This window comes from Ctenopharyngodon idella, chromosome 16, assembly GCF_019924925.1.
Source record: "Ctenopharyngodon idella isolate HZGC_01 chromosome 16, HZGC01, whole genome shotgun sequence".
NCBI lineage: Eukaryota > Metazoa > Chordata > Actinopteri > Cypriniformes > Xenocyprididae > Ctenopharyngodon > Ctenopharyngodon idella.
This window is the reverse complement of record NC_067235.1, coordinates 18448468-18468981: the sequence shown is the minus strand read 5'-3', so window position 1 is coordinate 18468981 and position 20514 is coordinate 18448468. Positions and strand designations below refer to the sequence as shown.

The 20514-nt window shown below is 39.1% G+C and overlaps 1 protein-coding gene across 15 annotated transcripts in view; it reads left to right on the top strand.

Moving 5' to 3' along the window:
- Positions 1–20514, top strand: part of adgrb1a (adhesion G protein-coupled receptor B1a) — a 100520-nt gene that overhangs the window by 32928 nt on the left and 47078 nt on the right. For 4 of the 15 annotated variants that reach the window (XM_051864825.1, XM_051864821.1, XM_051864818.1 and 1 more), the window contains exons 3-8: positions 15757–15915; positions 16149–16223; positions 16679–16783; positions 17937–18104; positions 19501–19680; positions 20036–20365. In XM_051864825.1, coding sequence (XP_051720785.1) covers positions 15757–15915; positions 16149–16223; positions 16679–16783; positions 17937–18104; positions 19501–19680; positions 20036–20365 — 1017 coding nt within the window. The remainder of the gene's footprint in view (positions 1–15756; positions 15916–16148; positions 16224–16678; positions 16784–17936; positions 18105–19500; positions 19681–20035; positions 20366–20514) is intronic. The other 11 variants (XM_051864827.1, XM_051864820.1, XM_051864830.1 and 8 more) reach the window with 9 other exon arrangements.

The following is a 20514-nucleotide window of genomic DNA, read 5'->3' as shown; positions in this document are numbered from 1 at the left end:
GGCAGAGCTGTGAAAGAGTGCGTAAAAAGATTGTGGAATACTTTAAAAACAATGTTACTCAACATCAAATTGCAAAGGCTTTGCAAATCTCATCATCTACAGTGAATAACATCATCAAAAGATTCAGAGAAACTGGAGAAATCTCTCTGCCTAAGGGACAAGGCCGGAGACCTTTATTGGATGCCTGTGGTCTTCGGCCCTCAGATGACACTGCATCACTTATCGGCATGATTGTGTCAATGACATTACTAAAAGGAATACTTCCAGAAACCACTGTTGGTAAACACAATCTGCCGTGCCATCTGCAGATGCCAACTAAAGCTCTATCATGCAAAAAGGAAGTCATATGTGAACATGGTCCAGAAACGCGTTGTGTCCTGTGGGCCAAGGCTCATTTAAAATGGACAGTTTCAAAGTGGAAAAGAGTTCTATGGTCAGACGTGACATTCTTGTTGGAAATCAAGGACACCGTGTCCTCCGGGCTAAAGAGGAGGGAGACCTTCCAGCATGTCATCAGCGTTCAGTTCAAAAGCCAGCATCTCTGATGGTATGGGGGTGCATAAGTGCATACGGTATGGGCAGCTTGCATGGCACTATGGCACTATGAATGCTAAAAGGTATATAAAGGTTTTAGAGCAACATTAAACAAAGACAACCACAAACTCTTCAGCAGCTGGAAACCTATATCAGGCAAGAATGGGACCAAATTTTAACACCAAAACTCCAGAAACTCCATAACCTCAATGCCCAGACGTCTTCAAACTGTTTTGAAAAGAAGAGGAGATGCTACACCATGGTAAACATGCCCCCGTCCCAACTATTTTGAGACCTGTAGCAGGCATCAAATTTGAAATGAGCTCATTTTGTGCATAAAATTGTAAAATTTCTCAGTTTAATTATTTGTTATGTTATCCATGTTCTATTGTGAATAAAATATTGGCTCATGTGTTTTTAAAGTCTTTTAGTTTTCATTTTATTCAAATTTAAAAAACGCCCCAACTTTTCCGGAATTCGGGTTGTATTCACAGACACTAGTCCATATTGTGATGTGATTCATTGCACAGCTCTGCTTTTAATTTATTCCGTACACGTTTTCTGCAGCAAGAAAATCATAGGGCTATATGATATTTGCCATGTTAAAGAGAGTAAGTTGTGTGGGTTATTTATTGTTGTTAAAAAGTTTCAGCTACGGACCGGTATGGTGGTATTTGAAAAATACATATGGTACACAAAATTAAAACCCAGCGCTATTCATGTGATATGGATTAAATATTAAAAGCAGGAAGATCCAGAGCTACAGTAGTAACGTTTACTGACTATCGAATGGTAAGATCCTCAGAGGGTCAAAACAACGACAGAATGGAAAGAGTGTGTCAGTGAAGGTGGTTGTGAATGTGTGTAGATGTGTGTTAGTTACAGGATCAGAGAATGACACCGTTCCTCTGTCATAGTCCAGATACACTCTCACCCTCTCAAGCTTCCGTCTAACACGACAGCCAAACTGTTCAGACAGTCCGTACTGCACACTCCAGACATCAGTGTTGAAGAATTCACGTCCCTTCCTTTGGTTTGATGCTGTAGTTACTCCAAGACTCCCTCTTTAACTTCCACATCCCAGCAGTGTGTTCCTGAGTTGAAACCCTCTGAACCCAGCACACAGGAATAGAGGTCAAATCTCTCTGGATTATCAGGAGGTGGTTGTCTGTTCCCACTCCATCTCACACTGGTCAGATCATCAGACAAGACAAGATCTGGATGAGCTGTGTTTGGATCCAGAATCACAGGAGCTGATGAGACACAATCAGATTATTATGAATTAATTACACTCCTAATATTAATCAAACATATCAGACATTTTCCTCTGATCTCTGTCAGTGTTATTATTAGTTTCACATAAATTTTTATTATCAGTGTTTAACAGTACATCATACCAACTACAAACATTAAATATGTGATTCAGACAGTTGTGTCCCATCAAGAGAAAATGAAATTTGGGAAAGTTAAAATAAAAAAATCAATTCAATCTGTTGAGATTTATGCTGTAGATGAAGGTATGTGTCTGATATGCAGCAGCATCTGATCATCTACATTTTATTGGGTCTTATAGTCTGTATTTTGTTTTAAAATAGTTTGTTACCATTGATTGTGTCTGACTTATTAACTAATTATGTTGGCTTGAGAAATTATTATTAATATTAGTATTAACATTTTCTTTATTATTATTATTATTATTCTGTGACTACATTTCAACTGTAACTCTTGTCTTTTTGTCTGTCTGTCTGTATCAAATATGAACTAGCTAACTTAGGACAGGCTAGCTACATGTTAAAACAATAGAAAAGTCTAGCAACATTGCTAAAGTATGCTTGCATGCTATAAACATGTTAGCAAAATACTAAAACATGCCAGGATCATGTAAAAACATGCTAGCATTACACCATAGCAAATGCATAGCAATCTGTTTCTGAGCGACAGCATGGCCTTAAAACCTACAAACTTCATGCTTTTAAAACTATTTAAACTTTCTCAAGCCAACATAAAATACCTAGTTATTATTATTCACACTTAATGCTAAGATTTTTAATATAAGCCCCATCCGTCATTTCCACTGTATGTGTAAGAGCACAGCTCTTCTCCAGACTCACTGTTTTGGACAATGTCCTGCATCTTCTTCCAGACTCTGAACGGCAGGTTTCCCAAGTAACATGACACATGAATCAAAGCTCCAGAAACCATCTGTGGATCCGGCTGTGAGCTCTGGACTCTGGAAGAACATTCAGGAGTCATAACTGCAGTGGCTTTAGATCAGAACCAGAGAGACCAGAGATAGGATCAGATCACTCACCTTTCCATTGAGACTGGAAACTTCTGCAGAACAAACACACAATTTATCATCAAGAACTCAATCAATGAATCAGTGATCAACCAATGATCTGAAATCAGACCTTCAGAAAGCAGATGTCATTGGCTTTCATCATCTCCCCCATGTCTTTGATTGTGCGTGAAAGGTCTGAGATATGTTTGTATATCTCCTCCAGCTTCTCCTTCATCATCTGCTTCTTCTGCTCCTCTTTCTCCCTCAGTGCAGTGATTGTAGCTTCTTCTTCATTTCTGAGAAACTGATGAAGCTTCTCAAACTGCTGTTTAATCTCACGCACTGTGTGCTCAGCTTGAGACTGAAATAAATTCACATTCACTTCAATCATCTCAAACAACTTATTCTAGAGCAGCATAAAGAGTGAGCTGGTAAATGTGTGTTCCCTTTGGAAGTGGAACTTTGATGCTGCATCATAGAGTTGACACTATGGGGAATGCCATCAACATTACTGTGTTTTTCCAACCTTCTACCCGTGAAAGTGCACTGGAACGGCAGTCAAAACCGTGACTTCCCACCCGTGAACTCATACTAGATCGATGTACTCCCAGTTCCGCGCTCTGACGTCACATAGCCCGCGAAAACAATGGCGGCCCCTACGGATGTGGTGTTTATGCAAGTGCATGGTAAAATAACGTAAAATAAAAAGGTATAACAGCTTCTCTTGCCTTATGCGCCGTTTTTCCTCCTCCGTTTCCCTCGAATAAGTAAGGAGTAAGCACCCTTGGCGATAGAAATAATTGTAAATGAGCATAAGCCCCGTATTGTCCGCCATGCTGGTTTGTTTACACTCAGGCAGTTTGGCATGACTTGCCTGGAACGCTACAAAGTCGTGAGTCGTGGTTTGAAGTCGTGACTTACGGGCTCAAAAACCTGCCTGGAACGCAGCATTAGTGGCGCTAGCACTATGCTAGCATGGCGTAGGGCGTAGCGGGTATTGTTTCCCCATAGCGTTAACTCCGTGATGCAAAGTACTACAGATACCCTTTTATACTCGCAGGTGCTCCACATGTGATGTTGTGGACTGTCTTCAGCCAATGAAATTGGGGTTTGGTACACATGCTTCACACACCGGTCACACTAATGGCATTTTCCTGGGGCTACATATGCAACTTAGACGTTAGTTAACCACAACTTTAACATTCTTTTTTTTAAGATACATTTATATATGATCTCATTTGAAAAGCCTAACAACTGAATTTTTTCACACCAGTTAATCAATTACTTTTTTATGAACCTTAATAATTAAAAGTAAAATGCATATGAAAATGCACATTTTTCATACTTAAACAGAACTTTATCATCTCATTAAATCCTGCTCCTGGAGGGCCACTGTCCTGCAGAGTTTAGCTCCAGCCCTAATCAAACACACCTGAAACAGCTAATCAAGCTCTTAAGGATCGCTTGAAAATCAAAACTGAAGCAGGTTGGATATAAACTTTGCAGGGCAGTGGGCCTCCAGGATGCAGGTGATGCTTGAGACATTATTGATCATTCAGTGTTTCTGTGAAAAAGACAATATGTGAAATAATAATGCAAAGGTCCAACAATTAAGAACTCTCTTAAAGTTACTTAAATGTAAAATATTTTCATCTATACAACATTAACTTACAAGAGTCAAACACATCTTCCTTCAAGGGGGAGGTTGTCAACAGTTGGGCTTATGAATATTAATAATCACATTGTCTGTGCCTAAAATGATTCACTGGAAAGTGCGGAGTGTGGAAGGTGAGCAGAGCACTAGCCAATGGTTCGACACAAAAGATTCATAACGCTCTGAAGCTTCATGAAGCAGTGTTTTGAAATCGGCCATCACTATATAAGTCGTTATTTTATTTTTTTGGCGCACCAAAAATATTCTCGTCGCTTTATAATATTAATATTGAACCACTGTACTCACATTAACTGATTTAAATATGTTTTTAGTACATTAATGTATCTTGAAAGAGGAAATGTCATTGCTGGCTATGCAGGCCTCACTGAGCCATCGGATTTCAACAAAAATATCTTAATTTGTGTTCCGAAGATGAATGAAGGTCTTACGGGTGTGGAACGGCATGAGGGTGAGTAATTCATGACAGAAATTTCATTTTTGGGTGAACTAAACCTTTAAGCCACCATGAAATCAAAATCGACAAATCTTTTTTTTTTTTTTTTCAGTTGATATTGCAGTATTTATTATAAATAATTTGTCCGTGTACATAATTTATTTATTTATATATATTTTTTTTTTAAACATTCATGTGCCCTCATAATCTTTAACCAAAATAATTTCCCCTCTCTTGCAATGACATCTCTTCCCTTCTTTGGTGACGTGTTTACTGGCAAGGGCAGAGCAACCTGTCACTCACATAAGATCACAGCAATAGCAAACCACAACCATCCAAACAATTCCAGATGGACAAAACCAAGTCCCAGACTACATTTTTTTCTTGTTTGAGAAGCTGTTTCACTCAGATATACATCACAATAGGGAAAAAAAGACTATTGGAACTTCCTTTTTATGCCCACTTTCATTTAATATGTTGTTAATAAAGAACAAGATTGATCTGGGTTGATCTAGGATCTAACTGTGATATCAAAATGCTTAAAATTACTCACACAAACATATACACACACCTCAGATTGGTGTCTGACCCTGGATGAGCTTTAAAAAGTCCAAGGGAGCTGCTTATTAGTGAACACATGCTCCTGCAGATAGACCTGTTGTGTTTGTGCGTGGGAGTATGTGTGTGTCTGTGATGGAGAGCGAAAGACAACAGTGCTGTAAAGAGCTCCCCGACCTCTCTGTATGATTACCCCCTCTCACATCTCTAGAGTCACATCTAACCTGCAGTCCATACAAAATAGAATCTATAAAAGATAGAAAATCTCTTCTAACATGCTGAGATTGACCCAGTGAAAGTGAGCAGGAGAGATTGAGAGGGGAGAGATGAATGGTTTGATTAGGGGGATTAGGGGTTATTTGTCTGATAAAGCCACATGCTTTTGAGAGGCACCACAGATGGACATGTAGGAATGCCTAATGCATCTAAGGCTCTGGAACATACATGTGCCACCAAAGTGGTTTCCATAGGAACATTAACTCAGAGTGAGACACTCAGTATGTACTCTGTCAAATCCCCAGTCTGAAAGCTGTTTTAATCAAGTTTACTAACCAATGCATAATGCATATTTTTTTCCCTCTCTCTTAAAGTCGACATTAAATGGAAGTTGCGATTGTTTTTTCTTTCTTATGTGACATATATCAGAGTGAAACTGCTTTTCAAACAAGAGAAAATTTAAGACTGGACTTGTTTTTGTCTACCAGGAATTGATTGGATCATTGTATTGTGGTTTGCTATTAGCTGCGATCTCATGTGATTGACAGGTTGCGCCAAAGAACATGTCACCAGAGAAGAGATGTCGCTGCAAGAGGGAGAGAAGGTTATTTTGATTAAACATTACGAGGGTACGTGGAAAAAAAAAAAAATTGCGATGCACCTTTATCCAGGGTTGCCAGGTTTTCTCAACAAAACACTCCTAATTGCTACTCAAAACTAGCCCAATCGCGTTTTAGGGGGTCCCCCGGTAAAAATCACATTCCGCAGAGTAAAATTCACATTTTTGGCGGGGTTCCCCTGGTAAAATTAGCATTCCAGGGGCTAAATATCATGTTATTTTGGGTTGCTTCAACCCACGGACATGAAAAACAGCCCGTGTAAACAGTGTTAAAGTAGTCCAATTACACAGGAAAACCACGGACTTGGCAACACTGCCTTTATCGTTCTATTAGTGTAACTGCTTTTGGAGTAAAGAGGCTAGTTTACTAGACACTGACCCACTCATATTCAACAAGTTAATAGCTTCAGGTGTTAATTTTATTTACATAAATTCATTGGTATAAAAAATACTTTTTAAGGGCTGTTTTAGCATTAAAAGACATTATAATTGAAACACATAGAAAGAAATTTCAGTTTTTAGGGCACAGATCAGAAATGAACTGGCTTTATTGTAATGGTCAGAAGGTAAATATATAAAGAATTAAATTCATAGCAAGCCATTTATGATATTTATAAAATAATTTTATTTCAGTCAGAAGCAGCGCATCATGTCAGGACATTCATCAATTAAAGACACATTGCATTGGGAAATTTCAAAGTAAACAGTTCTGATTTAGTTTGTTATTCATAATAATTTATCAAAATCCTTTTATGATTTGTGATTGCCGCCTTAAATACCATTTACAATAATGTCATATATTGTGTTTTAATTGAGATTAATTAATAGACTTCGCATTCCACATATCATCACATCTGGTTATGAATAGTAGCATTGTTGAATGTCCGACTGCATTTTTGTACCAGTGGACAGTTGCCAGTTTTGAGAATTCAATTAAATTAACTTGCTGCAAAATTAAGGCATGTTTACAAGATGCACCCACAAGAAATTCATTATAATCATTCATAAGTGAATCTTTCAAGTAGCTTTTTATAAGCAAAACACAGTTTCTCACAGTTGACTGGTTTAACGATTATGCTATTATTCATTATTTGTCTTTTTAACGATTTTGCGGACTTAAATACTGTATTTCCCTATGTGTACTCGTTTAGACACTTTAATCAACCTTAATATATATCAGTATCAAGATTACAATTTCATATGCAGCCTATACTGTACATTTAAAATTAGAATAGACTTATTTAAGATACATGTATTTCTCTGTAAATGTCTTGGAGTTTTGGACAGTTAGATGCTGTTCTGGTGTTCAGCCCCAGTGTGATGATCCATTTTGGTGGTCACTGATCCAAGAGCTGAAAGTCATGGAAGTGAGGGCAAGATGGCATGTTTATGTGTATGTTTGTGTGTGTGTTCACATGTGCACCCACGTCCTTTTGCTCTTATGAGCAGATGTTTCTCTGCTGAAGATTGATGTGCAAGGGGAAAATAAGAAAAGCCTGTTATTTTTCCACTCATCTGTGGGCCTGTGAAAAGTGGGAGGCCCATCTGATCCTTTTAGCGAAGGTGTTTTTGATTCGAGCTAGATTTTTCCCCTTTTGTTCCTGCTGAGGAGAGGCATCCATCTTCGGAATTGAAACGTCGACTTCTCTGACCCGCACCTGCAACCAAAGAACATTCAACCAAACCCCTATTCATATCTCTGTCGTACTTTTGATCTGTTTATCTACTTGCTCATCAGTAAACAGTGTAGACTCTGAGCTCCCCACCTGACACAGTCAGTAATCCTGTAGCGCATGCACTCTGCTGATGAGAAGTCACTGCTATTGTCATTGTGTGACCATTGAAAGACAGCAGAAGTGGTGATCATCACGGTCACCAGGATGAACCTATGTGATAGAAAAAGACTTAGGCCTATTGCTCATTAGTGAGCCAATGAAAGAATGTGATTAATCGCGTCACCAGAGAAGAAACAACAGAACAAACTGTTTAATTTGTTTAGACTTGCTTTGTGTCAGTTCCCAAATCTACTAAGAGCCTTGCAGAGTTTTGTTTTTGTGTGTGTGTGTGCGTGCGTGTGTGTGAATTTTGAGTAAATATACGTAGCCCATTTTTGTTATTTACAAATTTTAACAAATATTATTAGAATACAAATATAATTAAAAAAAAAACAATAATTGTGTTTTAATTGAGATTAACAATCCACCACATACAATCTCATCTGGATGGTTGCCAGTTTTGAGAAATCAATTAGACTAATGTAGTTTGCTGCAGCATTCAAATATTTTCTTATTGGTTGGAAACAATGGTCCAGTCACTGCCTACTTTTTGTCTAGACATCATATTGTGTTTGGAATGTTGTTGGATGACAAAAATGCTGAATATTTCCTTAACATAATTATAGTTCTGGGTAGATTCTTTATCTATAAATGTAATTGTCAGAGGACAGAACCTTATTTCTCTGTTTTTACAAAAGATTTAGTTTTCAGGTATTTTCCATCTTTGAAATATATGAAGAGTAAACATATTTGCTGGGAAGATAAGACACCTTATGTTATTATAAGATGAATGAAAAGACCCTTCTTTGTTCCTTTGTACTCCCCCAGCCATTATGAATGTATATTTTGTTCATCACGTTGAATAAAAAATGTAGTTTGCTGCAGTAATAATGCTGGTTTACTAGATATATCCAGTGCTATTCATTTAGGTGAATAATTAAATGAATTTTTCATTATTCATTATAATTATTTATTATTATCCTTGATAACATAATTAGCCACAACCTCATTGGCTCATTGATAAGCAATTAATTGAGTGTTTAATGAATAGTAGCATGATAGGCCACTTATAAAATGTACATCTTTATAAAAACGTCTAAAATTTACTTGAAACAAAAACAATATTATTAATGTTTATATGATAATAACCATCCATCCATTTTTCAATTTGCTTTTCCTCTATAGGGTCACGGGGATGTTGGGACCTATTAATATAATACTGATTTGTACTAAACGTGTATATCACATTCAGTTCAGTTTAGTTTCAGTTTTCATGGACTTTCAGTTTTGTTTTCATTTGTCATGTGTCTTTGTGTTCCCGTCTGTCTTCCGTCTCCATGGTCACCATCATTATGAGTTCACATGTATCAGCTGTGCATTATTAATCAGCTTGTTATCTGCAATACTTAAGTTCCTGCTTTTCTGTAGTTCTTTGTCCAGTCTTGTTTTGAGGTATGTGTGTGTACCCTGCCACATGTTTGGATTTGAATCTGTCTGGAGTATGCTATTAAACTGTGTGTTGGAACGTTATTCGTCTTCATCTGCTTGTCTACACACACCCGTTGTTACAGTGTATTATTAGTACATTAAAAAGTGTTGATTTCATTTCACCATATATATATATATATATATATATATATATATATATATATATAATCTTTTGCTGCCTTGTGACATGTGAAAGTGTCATGTGAAGGCCAAGTATGGTAACCCATACTTGGAGTTTGTCCTCTACATCTAACCCATTCAAGTTAGTGCACACACATTAGGAGTATTGAGTAACACACCCAGAGCAGTGGGCGGCCATTTTGATGTGGCGTCCAGGGAGTGATTGGGGGTTAGGTGCCTTGCTCAAGGTCACCTCAGTCATTTCCTGCTGGTTTTGAGAATCGAACCTGCAACCTTCGGGTTACCAGCCACGACTGCCCCTTAATCCCTTATCTTGTATTATGGTTACATCTGCATTAAATCGACCATTTGTCATCATGATCTCTATCGTGATGACAAATCTCTACTGGTGAAGGCATGACAAATCTCTATCTCTACTGGTGAAGGCATTGGCTATCAGTAGCCCAAATCAGATTCTTCAAAACATCGGCTGCTAGTTCTATGCACTTCAAAAGGTTTAATTAAGAGCCAAATACATCATTTGCAGCCTGTAATGACAACTAAATCTGTCAAAGTATGCCAGAAGAACATTATTCCACAGTTTAAAGTCAACGAATATCTCAAAGCAAAACGTTGCAAATTGGTACGCCCTGTTGGTCAGATAACTGTGATAAAGGGTTAGTTCACCCAAAAAATGAAATTTCTGCCATTAAACACTCACCATCATGTCGTCCCAAACCTGTAAGACCTTCATTTGTCTTCAGAACACAAATTAAGATATTTTTGATGAAATCCAAGGGTATCTGATCCACACATAGGCAGCAATGACATTGCACCTTTTGAGGTCCAGAAACGTATTAAAGACATCGATAAAATAGTCAACATGACTACAGTGGTTCAACCTTAATATTATGAAGTGACAAGAATACTTTTTGTGCTCCAAAACAAAACAAAAATAACGACTTTATTCAACAAATTCATCTGTCCCCTGTCATACTGCTATGCTATTTTCAATGCAGAGCTTCATTGTTTATATCTGAACCATAGGGTCTGAACGCAGGCTCAGTATTGGTTGGCTCCTGCGTCGTGCTGCTCACGTGACCAGATCCGACCAATACTGAGCCACCTTTTGGACGTAAACACTGAAGCTCTGCAATGAAAATAGCATAGCATTATGACAGGGGACAGATGAATTTATTGAATAAAGTCGTTATTTTTGTTTTGTTTTTGCGCACAAAAAGTATTCTCGTCACTTCATAATATTAAGGTTGAACCACTGTAGTTACGTTGACTATTTTATCGATGTCTTTAATACCTTTCTGGACCTCAAAAGGTGCAATGTTGTTGCTGCCTATGTGTGGATCAGATACCCTCGGATTTCATCAAAAATATCTTAATTTGTGTTCCGAAGACAAACAAAGGTCTTACGGGTTTGGGACGAAATGACGGTGAGTACTTAATGACAGAAATTTCATTTTTGGGTGAACTAACCCTTTAAAATTCATGGGTATGACATTTTTGGTTGTTTAATTGAATGTTGGTTTGCGTGGACCATTTTGGGCACTGCAGCGCAAGAGAGGAAAGATTATGTGAAGCGGCAAGGGTGCAAACCTAAGTTGTGTTTCCTGCCCCTGGAGTGAGGTTAATCAATGAGATGTGTAAGCACAGCTGTTCAAATATTTATTCTAAGCAGGATACTGACAGCAGAAATGCACACACACATAGAACAGTGGATTAAACCTGTGAGCTTCAGCCATCAGAGGGACAGATAGAGACGGACAGAGAAAGAAAAAAGGTGTGATATGATGGATGGCTCATTTCTTTTTGCTCAAACACTTTCAGAAATCTAGATTTTATCCATTTCATTTCTACATCAATAAGAAAAGACTTTTAAAGAAACTTTTTTAAAGAGATCAGATAAGATTTTTTTTTTTTCTGAACCAAATATTAATTTAAAATCTTCTTCTTTATTTTTTTAAGCTCCTTTTTTTTCTGCTTGCATGTTCTTTTGTTGCCAGCATGGATGCCAATGACGAGTAGCATCCTCTGGGTGTCAGCACTTCCCATGTTTCGCTTTCCGTCACTGATCCACAGTCTGTGTTTTAATGCATGTAAGCAACCAGATAACAATGCATGAAGTCGAATGTAGGGTGTAATTTAGATGTACTGACCGACCTTGGCTTGTAGCAGATATGCAAGGGGCTGTGGCGAGTGAGATTATGGTGAGATCTTATATTGATGATTTCAGATCACTGTCACCTGAGTTATTATTAGACCTTCTGCCCACCATTGAGGGAAAGTGAAGGTCACTTTGGGGTTTTCTTAAGCCTTCCAACAAGATGATATTTAGCTTCTAATGGGCAGAATGATGTACATCCACACACTCATCCTTTGAAAAACAGGTGCATGCTGCAGCTGCAATTTGAAAACAGGGGAAAAGACAGAATGATAGAGGAAGGGCTGATGAATAGAAAGAAACATCCGAGCAGAGGACGAATATGAGAGTTTAAAGATGATATAGCATTCTCTGCAAAGAGTCTGGATGTAAGGGAGCTACCACCGAACAAGAGAAGCACACTAAATTATTGAAAGCATAAAAAAAATGTCCTTGGGGACAGAGAAAGAAAACACTACATTATTCTGCTCCCCCTTTTCTCCTTCAGCCAGTGATTATTAAGCCAAAAAAAAATAAAAAGGTCGTACTCTCCCATCCTTTTTCACAGAGAGAGAAAATCTTATCTCTAAATGGAGTATAATTTTTTTCCTATCTGGACTTTTTGCCTTATTCACTTTTTTAAAGATTGTTTGCCTTACAAATATTCTCACTCTACTCATTTCAGCCATTTTCATTGTCCCTTCATGCTCGCATTTGTTTTAAGTATGATAGAAGTCATTCAGCACAGAAGCCGAGAAGCTTATTTAAGACTGATTTTCACCACTTACGGTCCCCTGTGGAGCAGGGATTGGTTAAGCATGCTGTTTATGCCACGTGCGATTGGTTGATGAAGCCATCTGACTTGAAGCGCGATTGGTGGATGGGATTAATCAGGGCAGCGCGCTGAGAGCCGTCCCGGTTCATTTTGCATGCGATTGTCACTTGCTGTGCAAGGAGGACGTTTGATTGTATATTCAAGGCCGTGGCACTGAAGATTAGAATCCGTTATGTTTTATCAGGTGAATGTGTCTCGCACAACATGCGGCAAAGCCAATCTCAGCACCCCAAGTAAACAATTTGCCATTAATCGCTCATCCTGCTCAAACAAATAGATATTGATTCTGCTTTTCAGCACAAGCTTGCTGGAAGATTTGTATCAGCGCTGGAGAAAAGGCATAAATTGTTTTTATATCTGGCCTTTATGTAGCATAATGTATTAACTTGGGCTTTGCATGAGGGTTGTTTCAAGAGTAACAATATAGGAAGGGTTCAGTTGATATGGGGTCAGTAATGTGGCAGTCATGTTTTTTTTTTTTTGTTTTTTTTTTGTCTGGCTTTCAAAAAATACATTAAACAGCAATTCCTAATATTTATTCATTCAGTAGTGGCCAAAAGTGATGCCCGGAGGGGATATTTGATTTTAGTGACTCTACAAGTTTGATTAAACCATCAAAATATGAGGAAAATAATTTATGTTTTAAATATGCATGTGTTCATAATTTCTTTTCATGACAGCCTGGTCAAAAAATATCTCTGCACAATTTGCCATGTTTCATTGACAATTGACTCCTAGCACAACTATGCAATATTCTTACATTATCTTTAACACATTTTGTGTTATGTTTGAATAAAGGGTGAAGATGTCAGTTTTCCTAGGCCGGACAACACTTTTGGCCACTTAACTTTACTTAATATTGTTTGGGGTTTAAATAAATATGTATGTATATGATGTCTACTGTTTTTTTTTGTTTGTTTGTTTGTTTGTTTGTTTTGTTTTGTTTTTTCTTGTAGTAAAAAAGTCTCATTGGCTATAGATAATATAAATTCAATAAATATTCTACAGTACAAATCTAAGTTTTATAAAATTCTATAAATTCATAAAAAATGTTGACATAAATGGTTTGGTATTATATTTATTATAATTTTTTAAAAATGTATAAACTTCATATTATTCATGATCCAAAAGTCCATGAAAATTGTAAAAAAAAAAAAAAAAAAAAAAAAAAAACCCTTATATTTGACATTATTTTCACCATCTCGAAATTAAGGTATATACACCACTTGGCATTTATAGAGTCATTAAGTGGAATTTGATATTCAAATTTATATGAGTTTTTGAAAATGCTCTAAAAAGATTTTCAAAAATATGAAACCAAAATGAAGCTTGCACTTCATTTAAATACATTTTTATCATTTTAACTTTTTTTTAACTAGGTTTTATCAAAGTCTCTTTAAGACAAGTCATTTCACTCAGCGGCCATCTTTGAAACACCTCTCGGGCATGCAAGTGCAGCTCCTATCACTTTGAATGGGGAAACATCAAATTCTCCAAAGCTGTTTGCCAAGCTTTCGATTAAAGGAACACTCCACTTTTTTTTGAAAATAGGCTAATTTTCCAACTCCCCTAGAGTTAAACAGTTGAGTTTTACCGTTTTCGAATCCATTCAGCCAATCTCCGGGTCTGGCGGTACCACTTTTAGCATAGCTTAGCATAGTTCATTGAATCTGATTAGACCGTTAGCATCTCGCTCAAAAATGACCAAAGAGTTTCGATATTTTTCCTATTTAAAACTTGACTCTTCTGTAGTTACATCGTGTACTAAGACTGACGGAAAATGAAAAGTTGCGATTTTCTAGGCCGATATGGCTAGGAACTATACTCTCATTCCGGCATAATAATCAAGGAACTTTGCTGCTGTAACATGTGTGCAGCAGGCGCAATGATATTACGCAGCGCCTCTCACAAATGTCTCAATGGTTGCAAGGCACGCTCCCTGTGCAAGCAGGGGGTCACAGGCGCTGCGTAATATCATTGCGCCTGCTGCACCCAATCAGATCTGGTCTAATCAGATTCAATGAACTATGCTAAGCTATGCTAAAAGTGGTACCGCCAGACCCGGAGATCGGCTGAATGGATTCGAAAACGGTAAAACTCAACTGTTTAACTCTAGGGGAGTTGGAAAATGAGCCTATTTTCAAAAAAAGTGGAGTGTTCCTTTAAATTACATATTTGAAATCACCAATGAAATCTGACAACAACTGTCTCATAAATTTTTATTCTAAACCGTCGAATCATGACAAAAAACAGTATTTTTCAGGCTGAATCAAGCTAATGCACATGCGCAGTCCTAAGTGCGCATCTCTTGTGTCTCATTTCGGAGGCGCGCGTCTAACTGTTTCTATAGGAACCGGAGCTTCTAACAGCCGCTGCAGTGACGCAATGACTTTACCAATCGGCGGTTGGCTCTTATTTAGAAGGCGGGACTTATTCCGCCATATTGCACGTTGCACTTTCTCCCATTCAAAACAATACGAGTGAGGCATCTTATGTTATTCTATAGTCTTTGGTTTTATTTTTTCAACTAAGTTTCTTATCTCCGACATATACCATTGACCCCATTAACTGATCTGTCCATTGTCTGTAAATGGACCCTCCCCATGTAATATATGCTAAAATCTTCTGATGGACATTTTAAATATGGGCTATATCTGATTCTTTCTCACTTTCATTTCAGTTCCCATTTTCCCGGTAGAGCTGCACTGAGTGTAGAATTACGTACCCTCCCCCGTACAATTGATTTGTGAGTAATTAAAAATGTCTGCAGTTGGACATGGTCCAGCTTCATGTTCTATTCATGCAGATTAATACATATTTGTCGGGGCCTCCGGGATCAGACAGGCAGCAATGTCTGCTATTAAACATTCATGAGGGAGCAGAACACAGGGACTCATATCCTACTGGTATTTATGGGTCCATTTCTACATCTTAGTGCCATCATAATGGATTACGAAATCAGAACATTATTGCTTAGCAGGGATGGAAATTTAATTTGTGTCATGGAAATTTATTAAAAAATGGCTCACACGGATTGTTCATGTGTCTATGTGTGGGTTTAATACAGGTGGCTGGAGTGGGTGGGGCAACTGGGCGGAGTGCAGCAGTGAATGTGGGGGCGGAGTCCAGACGCGCAAACGCACCTGTCAATCACCTCCTGAGGAGGCGTACCTGTGCGAGGGTGTTCTGGAAGAAGGTCGTCCCTGCAACGCTCAGTCGTGCATTGGTAAGTTCTATGTTCATACACGTATGCACGTGACTGTTCGCACATCCACTTCTCTTGCTTTCTCTCTCTGTCACTATCTGACACCTCATTTTTTTACATTCTTCACATTTCACTGTAAAAAAAAAAAAGATGTTCTGCTTCCTGTGTGACATAATGATAGAACAATAACGATAATACAATGATAGAGCGATGATAGAATGAGCCTTTTTGTGTGCTTTTCATTGGACCCATAGGCTACAGGCAGTATTCCTCAAAAGGCAAGGGTTTAAGTCCAGTGAAATACAAAGGAATGCAAGAGGCCATGCTTGGTAAGGGCGTCACTGACCAAGTTAGTGTGAATGTGACTGTAGTGAGTAGATCTTCACTCAGTATGGATGGAGGCCATGAGTAAATAACCCACTCCATGGTCAAGGCCATCGGCTGCAGATGTCTTTACCTCGATTGTCTGTGTCTCTGTTCCGCATGGTCTGCTTATTTTTTCATCCGCCATCCACTGCTCGCTCCATCTTGCCCAATTTCAGCACACTTTTCGATGTTCAAAGCACATGTTTCGAGGTCACGTAAACTCAGAAGTGTCCAAACTCTCAGAGTCTCGTGTTCGCATGGAGATTATCAAACCAAACACAGGTCCACTACTCAGCTATGTAACCTTAAACTTCACACAAAATCCCAAGCATGGCTGATGCTGGTCTAGATGTTCAGGTCGCACAGCACTGCCCGATCAGAAGTCGACTGTAGTTGCTAACCCCACCCCATCCTGCAGGCAAAGGCAGACTTGGCACTCGTAGCCAATCCCTGCGCTCGGTGGACAGCCGTAAACGAGAGGACTCTGATAAGACCCGCAGTGGACAGCAGTCTTCCCAAACAGGTAAGAAGACAGGTGGCATCAGCCTCCTCTTCAGCTTGGGGTCACACACATACACACACTTGCAACCGTTTCACTCACTAGTTCACATACAGGGGAGTAGACTGGATGCGTATGTGGCTATGGCCTTGTTTTTTTATGCTCCTGTCCTGTGTGATTTAAGTTTTGTTTGTCTTTGTCATGTGTATTATGGCATGGTTCATGGCAGAACATCGTGATATCCATGAATCATGGACACCATTGCTTACAAGGAAGCTAAACGAGTTTTGAAAGGGTCGTAACCGACAAAACAAACAAGAACAAGGGGGTGGTGATGCTTGATTTGCATGCTTTAATATGAAAGAAATATTGTGCTCCTAATATGATGTAATCCCTTGTATTTTGTCTTTTCTTTGTGAGTACTGCATGAATTTGTCATCATATTTACAATATGAGTCTCTTCATAATGAATCTATGAATGTTTCTAAAAGTTAGCTTTTCTCTTAATTAATCAGATATTAGGTTTAAAAATGTTGCGCATGGTTTTACAATTTTTTATTTTACTTTTGGAAGGAGATAGTAACAACTACTGTAAATGTATACTATTTAGTATGCCTATGCAGGGTATTAGTATGGAAACTAAAAAGTTTAATGCCCCTAATGTTGTCAGAATCAGGTTAAATCTTTCCCTCCTTACCAGTTTTTTTCGTTTTGACATTCAATATCATTCTATTGGACATTCTTGATTCTCCATTTCGTTATGCTGGATGGCAATGATAGCCTAACTCTTACTATTGGATATCCATGACAGCCCATATTATCTATTGGAATGTCAGGACAGTGTTTCCTATTGGACATTTAATATCTTCCTATTCCTTTGGGATTATAGCATGATTCCTTTGCTTTCCAGTTGCTCAGATATTAAAGTCTGATTTATTGGACAGCCTTGTGAAATTCTTATATAGATGGCTGACTTACATATCCTAAAACTGAAAGCATGAACTTCTACTGCGGGTAAATGCTGAGGATATGGAATCAGCGATGAAATGATTTAAGCCTCCCCTGTTAGATGAGGTGGCTAATCCTGCATGCTAATTAGTTTTGGCCCTTTTCCTGCCCTTTCCTCCGCACCTTACCCCATCCCATCCCCGCCCCCACTTCCCCCCGTCCCTCTCAGTGGATCCTCCGTCGGGTGAGGAGTGGTCTGCGTGGAGCGTGTGTTCGGCCACGTGCGGTGAGGGCTGGCAGAGCCGCACACGCTTCTGCGTCTCCGTGTCGTACAGTACGCAATGCAGCGGGCCGCTGCGCGAACAGAGACCCTGCAATAACACTGCTGTGTGTCCAGGTAAGCACAGCCCACCTCAGGCCTCTCCTCACCCCCACCATCTTCCTTATCCACCTCCCATCACCAGTCCCACCTCCACTTAGGTCCATTAGCTTTGCCAATTCACCTTCCAGTCGCTGCCCACCTGAGGCTAACTCTTCCTGGGCTTCCATGTACGGCTACTCCCCACTCAATCCTGGATTCTGGAGAGCCGTGGTAAGATGGTAATGGGTTTAAGTGCAGCATTGTCAGCTAAGTCCCTATAATTCCCACTGCATGTAGGGCGGTCTCTCTCAATCACTTTTCATTCCACCATTTCAGCATCTCAGGGGGTCAGACAAAACATGTTATTCAGTTAAAAACACGTGTCTAGCCAACCACAATGTTGTATTAAGTGCTAATCATTTTATGCAGAAAAAAAGTGAATGATTTGCTCTTTAACATTCAGAAATTGCTGCTGAAAATTGTAGTAGTCTTTGAACACTAAGAGTTCCATGTATGTTGGTGTTTTACATTCCCTGTAATAGTCTGTTCACACTGACAGCTGTTTTGTACGGTATTGTTGGTTGCTAGTTGCAAAGTCCCTTTGGAACGAAAGTAGGTTCACTTGATGGCCATATTTGCAACGCCTCCGTCCATTCAAGAATTCAAATCAGCAAAAAAAAATTGTTTCGTAAACATTGTTTCTTACGCTCAAATGATGTTTAATTGCATATATTTCTGATTGTTCTAGCTCTAGCTAATTAGCATGTGCAGTCCTTTCAATGGGAACTGGAGTGTCTAACAATAGCTGCACTGATATGATGACCTTACCACCTGCTAATTGGCTTTTTTATTTAGAAGGCAGAACTTCCATGACTAGAGCCACCATTTTGCGCGTTGCAGTTTCTCCAGTACATAGCAATACAAGTGAACTGTTTTGAGTCTTTTACAGTCTTTTCAGCACAGTGTTTTTCTAGTAGGCATTCCTTTTGTACCATTATTGGTTGGCTATGTAAACAGCTATAGCTTCTGAATATCTGATCACAAATGTGATGTATTGCTGGTAAGAATAATATGTTCTCCTGTTTGGATAGGGAATCAGATTTCTTGCTGCTAAAAATGGAGTGTAAAATGTTCGTAAAATTGCAGCAATACATCATATCATGAACAAGATGAACAACAATCAATGTATACTACTCAATCTGCTCCAATGTCTTCACTCCTATTGGTAGTCGCCCCATTATGTCGCCTCTCATTAAACGTTTCTCAACTTTATCTCATCCCAAACGGTCACTCATGACATCAGGAAATCGGCAACTGAAATGAATTAAAAGTGCTGCAGATCGTTGTCAGTGTGAACCCCTCTTTAGTTTTCCTTTAGTGCATGTGTGTGTGTTGTCGAGGTGCGTTTTTCTCTCTATAAATCATACCCTAGCCGCTCTGATTGCAGTGCACGGGGCATGGGACGAGTGGTCTCCATGGAGCTTGTGTTCTTCAACGTGCGGACGTGGCTACAGGGACCGCACTCGCTCCTGCAAACCACCACAGTTCGGAGGAAACCCCTGTGAGGGTCCGGAGAAACAGACCAAATTCTGCAACATTGCTGTATGCCCAGGTGATCTTTGGGTCTTTAATACAGACTGTCTCATACAGATTTAATGACTTCCATCAAGAAGCACAATTAAAGCCTAATGTGAGGCACTGTAGGAGAAGGAGAGTGAAAGGAACCATTGTGAAGTTCAAAGCAAATGATGGTGATTAAGTGAGGCTTTAAATTACTGCGGACTGAACTAGTGTTTGGCAACCCAAAGCTCCTCTTCCTTTCCCCTGCAATTTATGTTTCAATAATGTCCCCTTATCATGCTCCACTTTCAATCCCTTTCTGTTGTCTCCCTAATGTTGCTTTGTGTCCTCTATATTCAGAATATTCTTCAGTTTCTTCTTCAAAGTTCATGTCTTTTCCTCTGTAGTGGATGGAGTGTGGAATGAGTGGTCCAGCTGGAGCTCTTGTTCCTCGTCCTGTTCGAATGGAACAATGCAGCGCACTCGGGAATGTAACGGGCCCTCGTATGGTGGCCTAGAGTGTCAGGGCGAGTGGCGTCAGACACGTGACTGCTTCCTCAGGGAGTGTCCTGTGGATGGCCAATGGCAACTCTGGAGCTCTTGGGCTGGTTGTACCAAAACATGTGGTGGAGGAAGCCAGCAGAGACAAAGGGTGTGTTACGGGCCCTTTTTTGGAGGGGAGCCATGCCCAGGGGACAGAGAGGAAGTTAGGCGTTGCAATGAGAAGAGATGTCCAGGTGAGACGATCACGTGGTTGTAGCCAAAATTCATTAACAACTGTTAGAAATTTGACAACTGGTATCCATTTTGGATCTATCACGGTTACGCTCATGTGACGTTGCAGATTTGCAGGGTCACATAAGTTTATAATTTTTATGCATTTTTA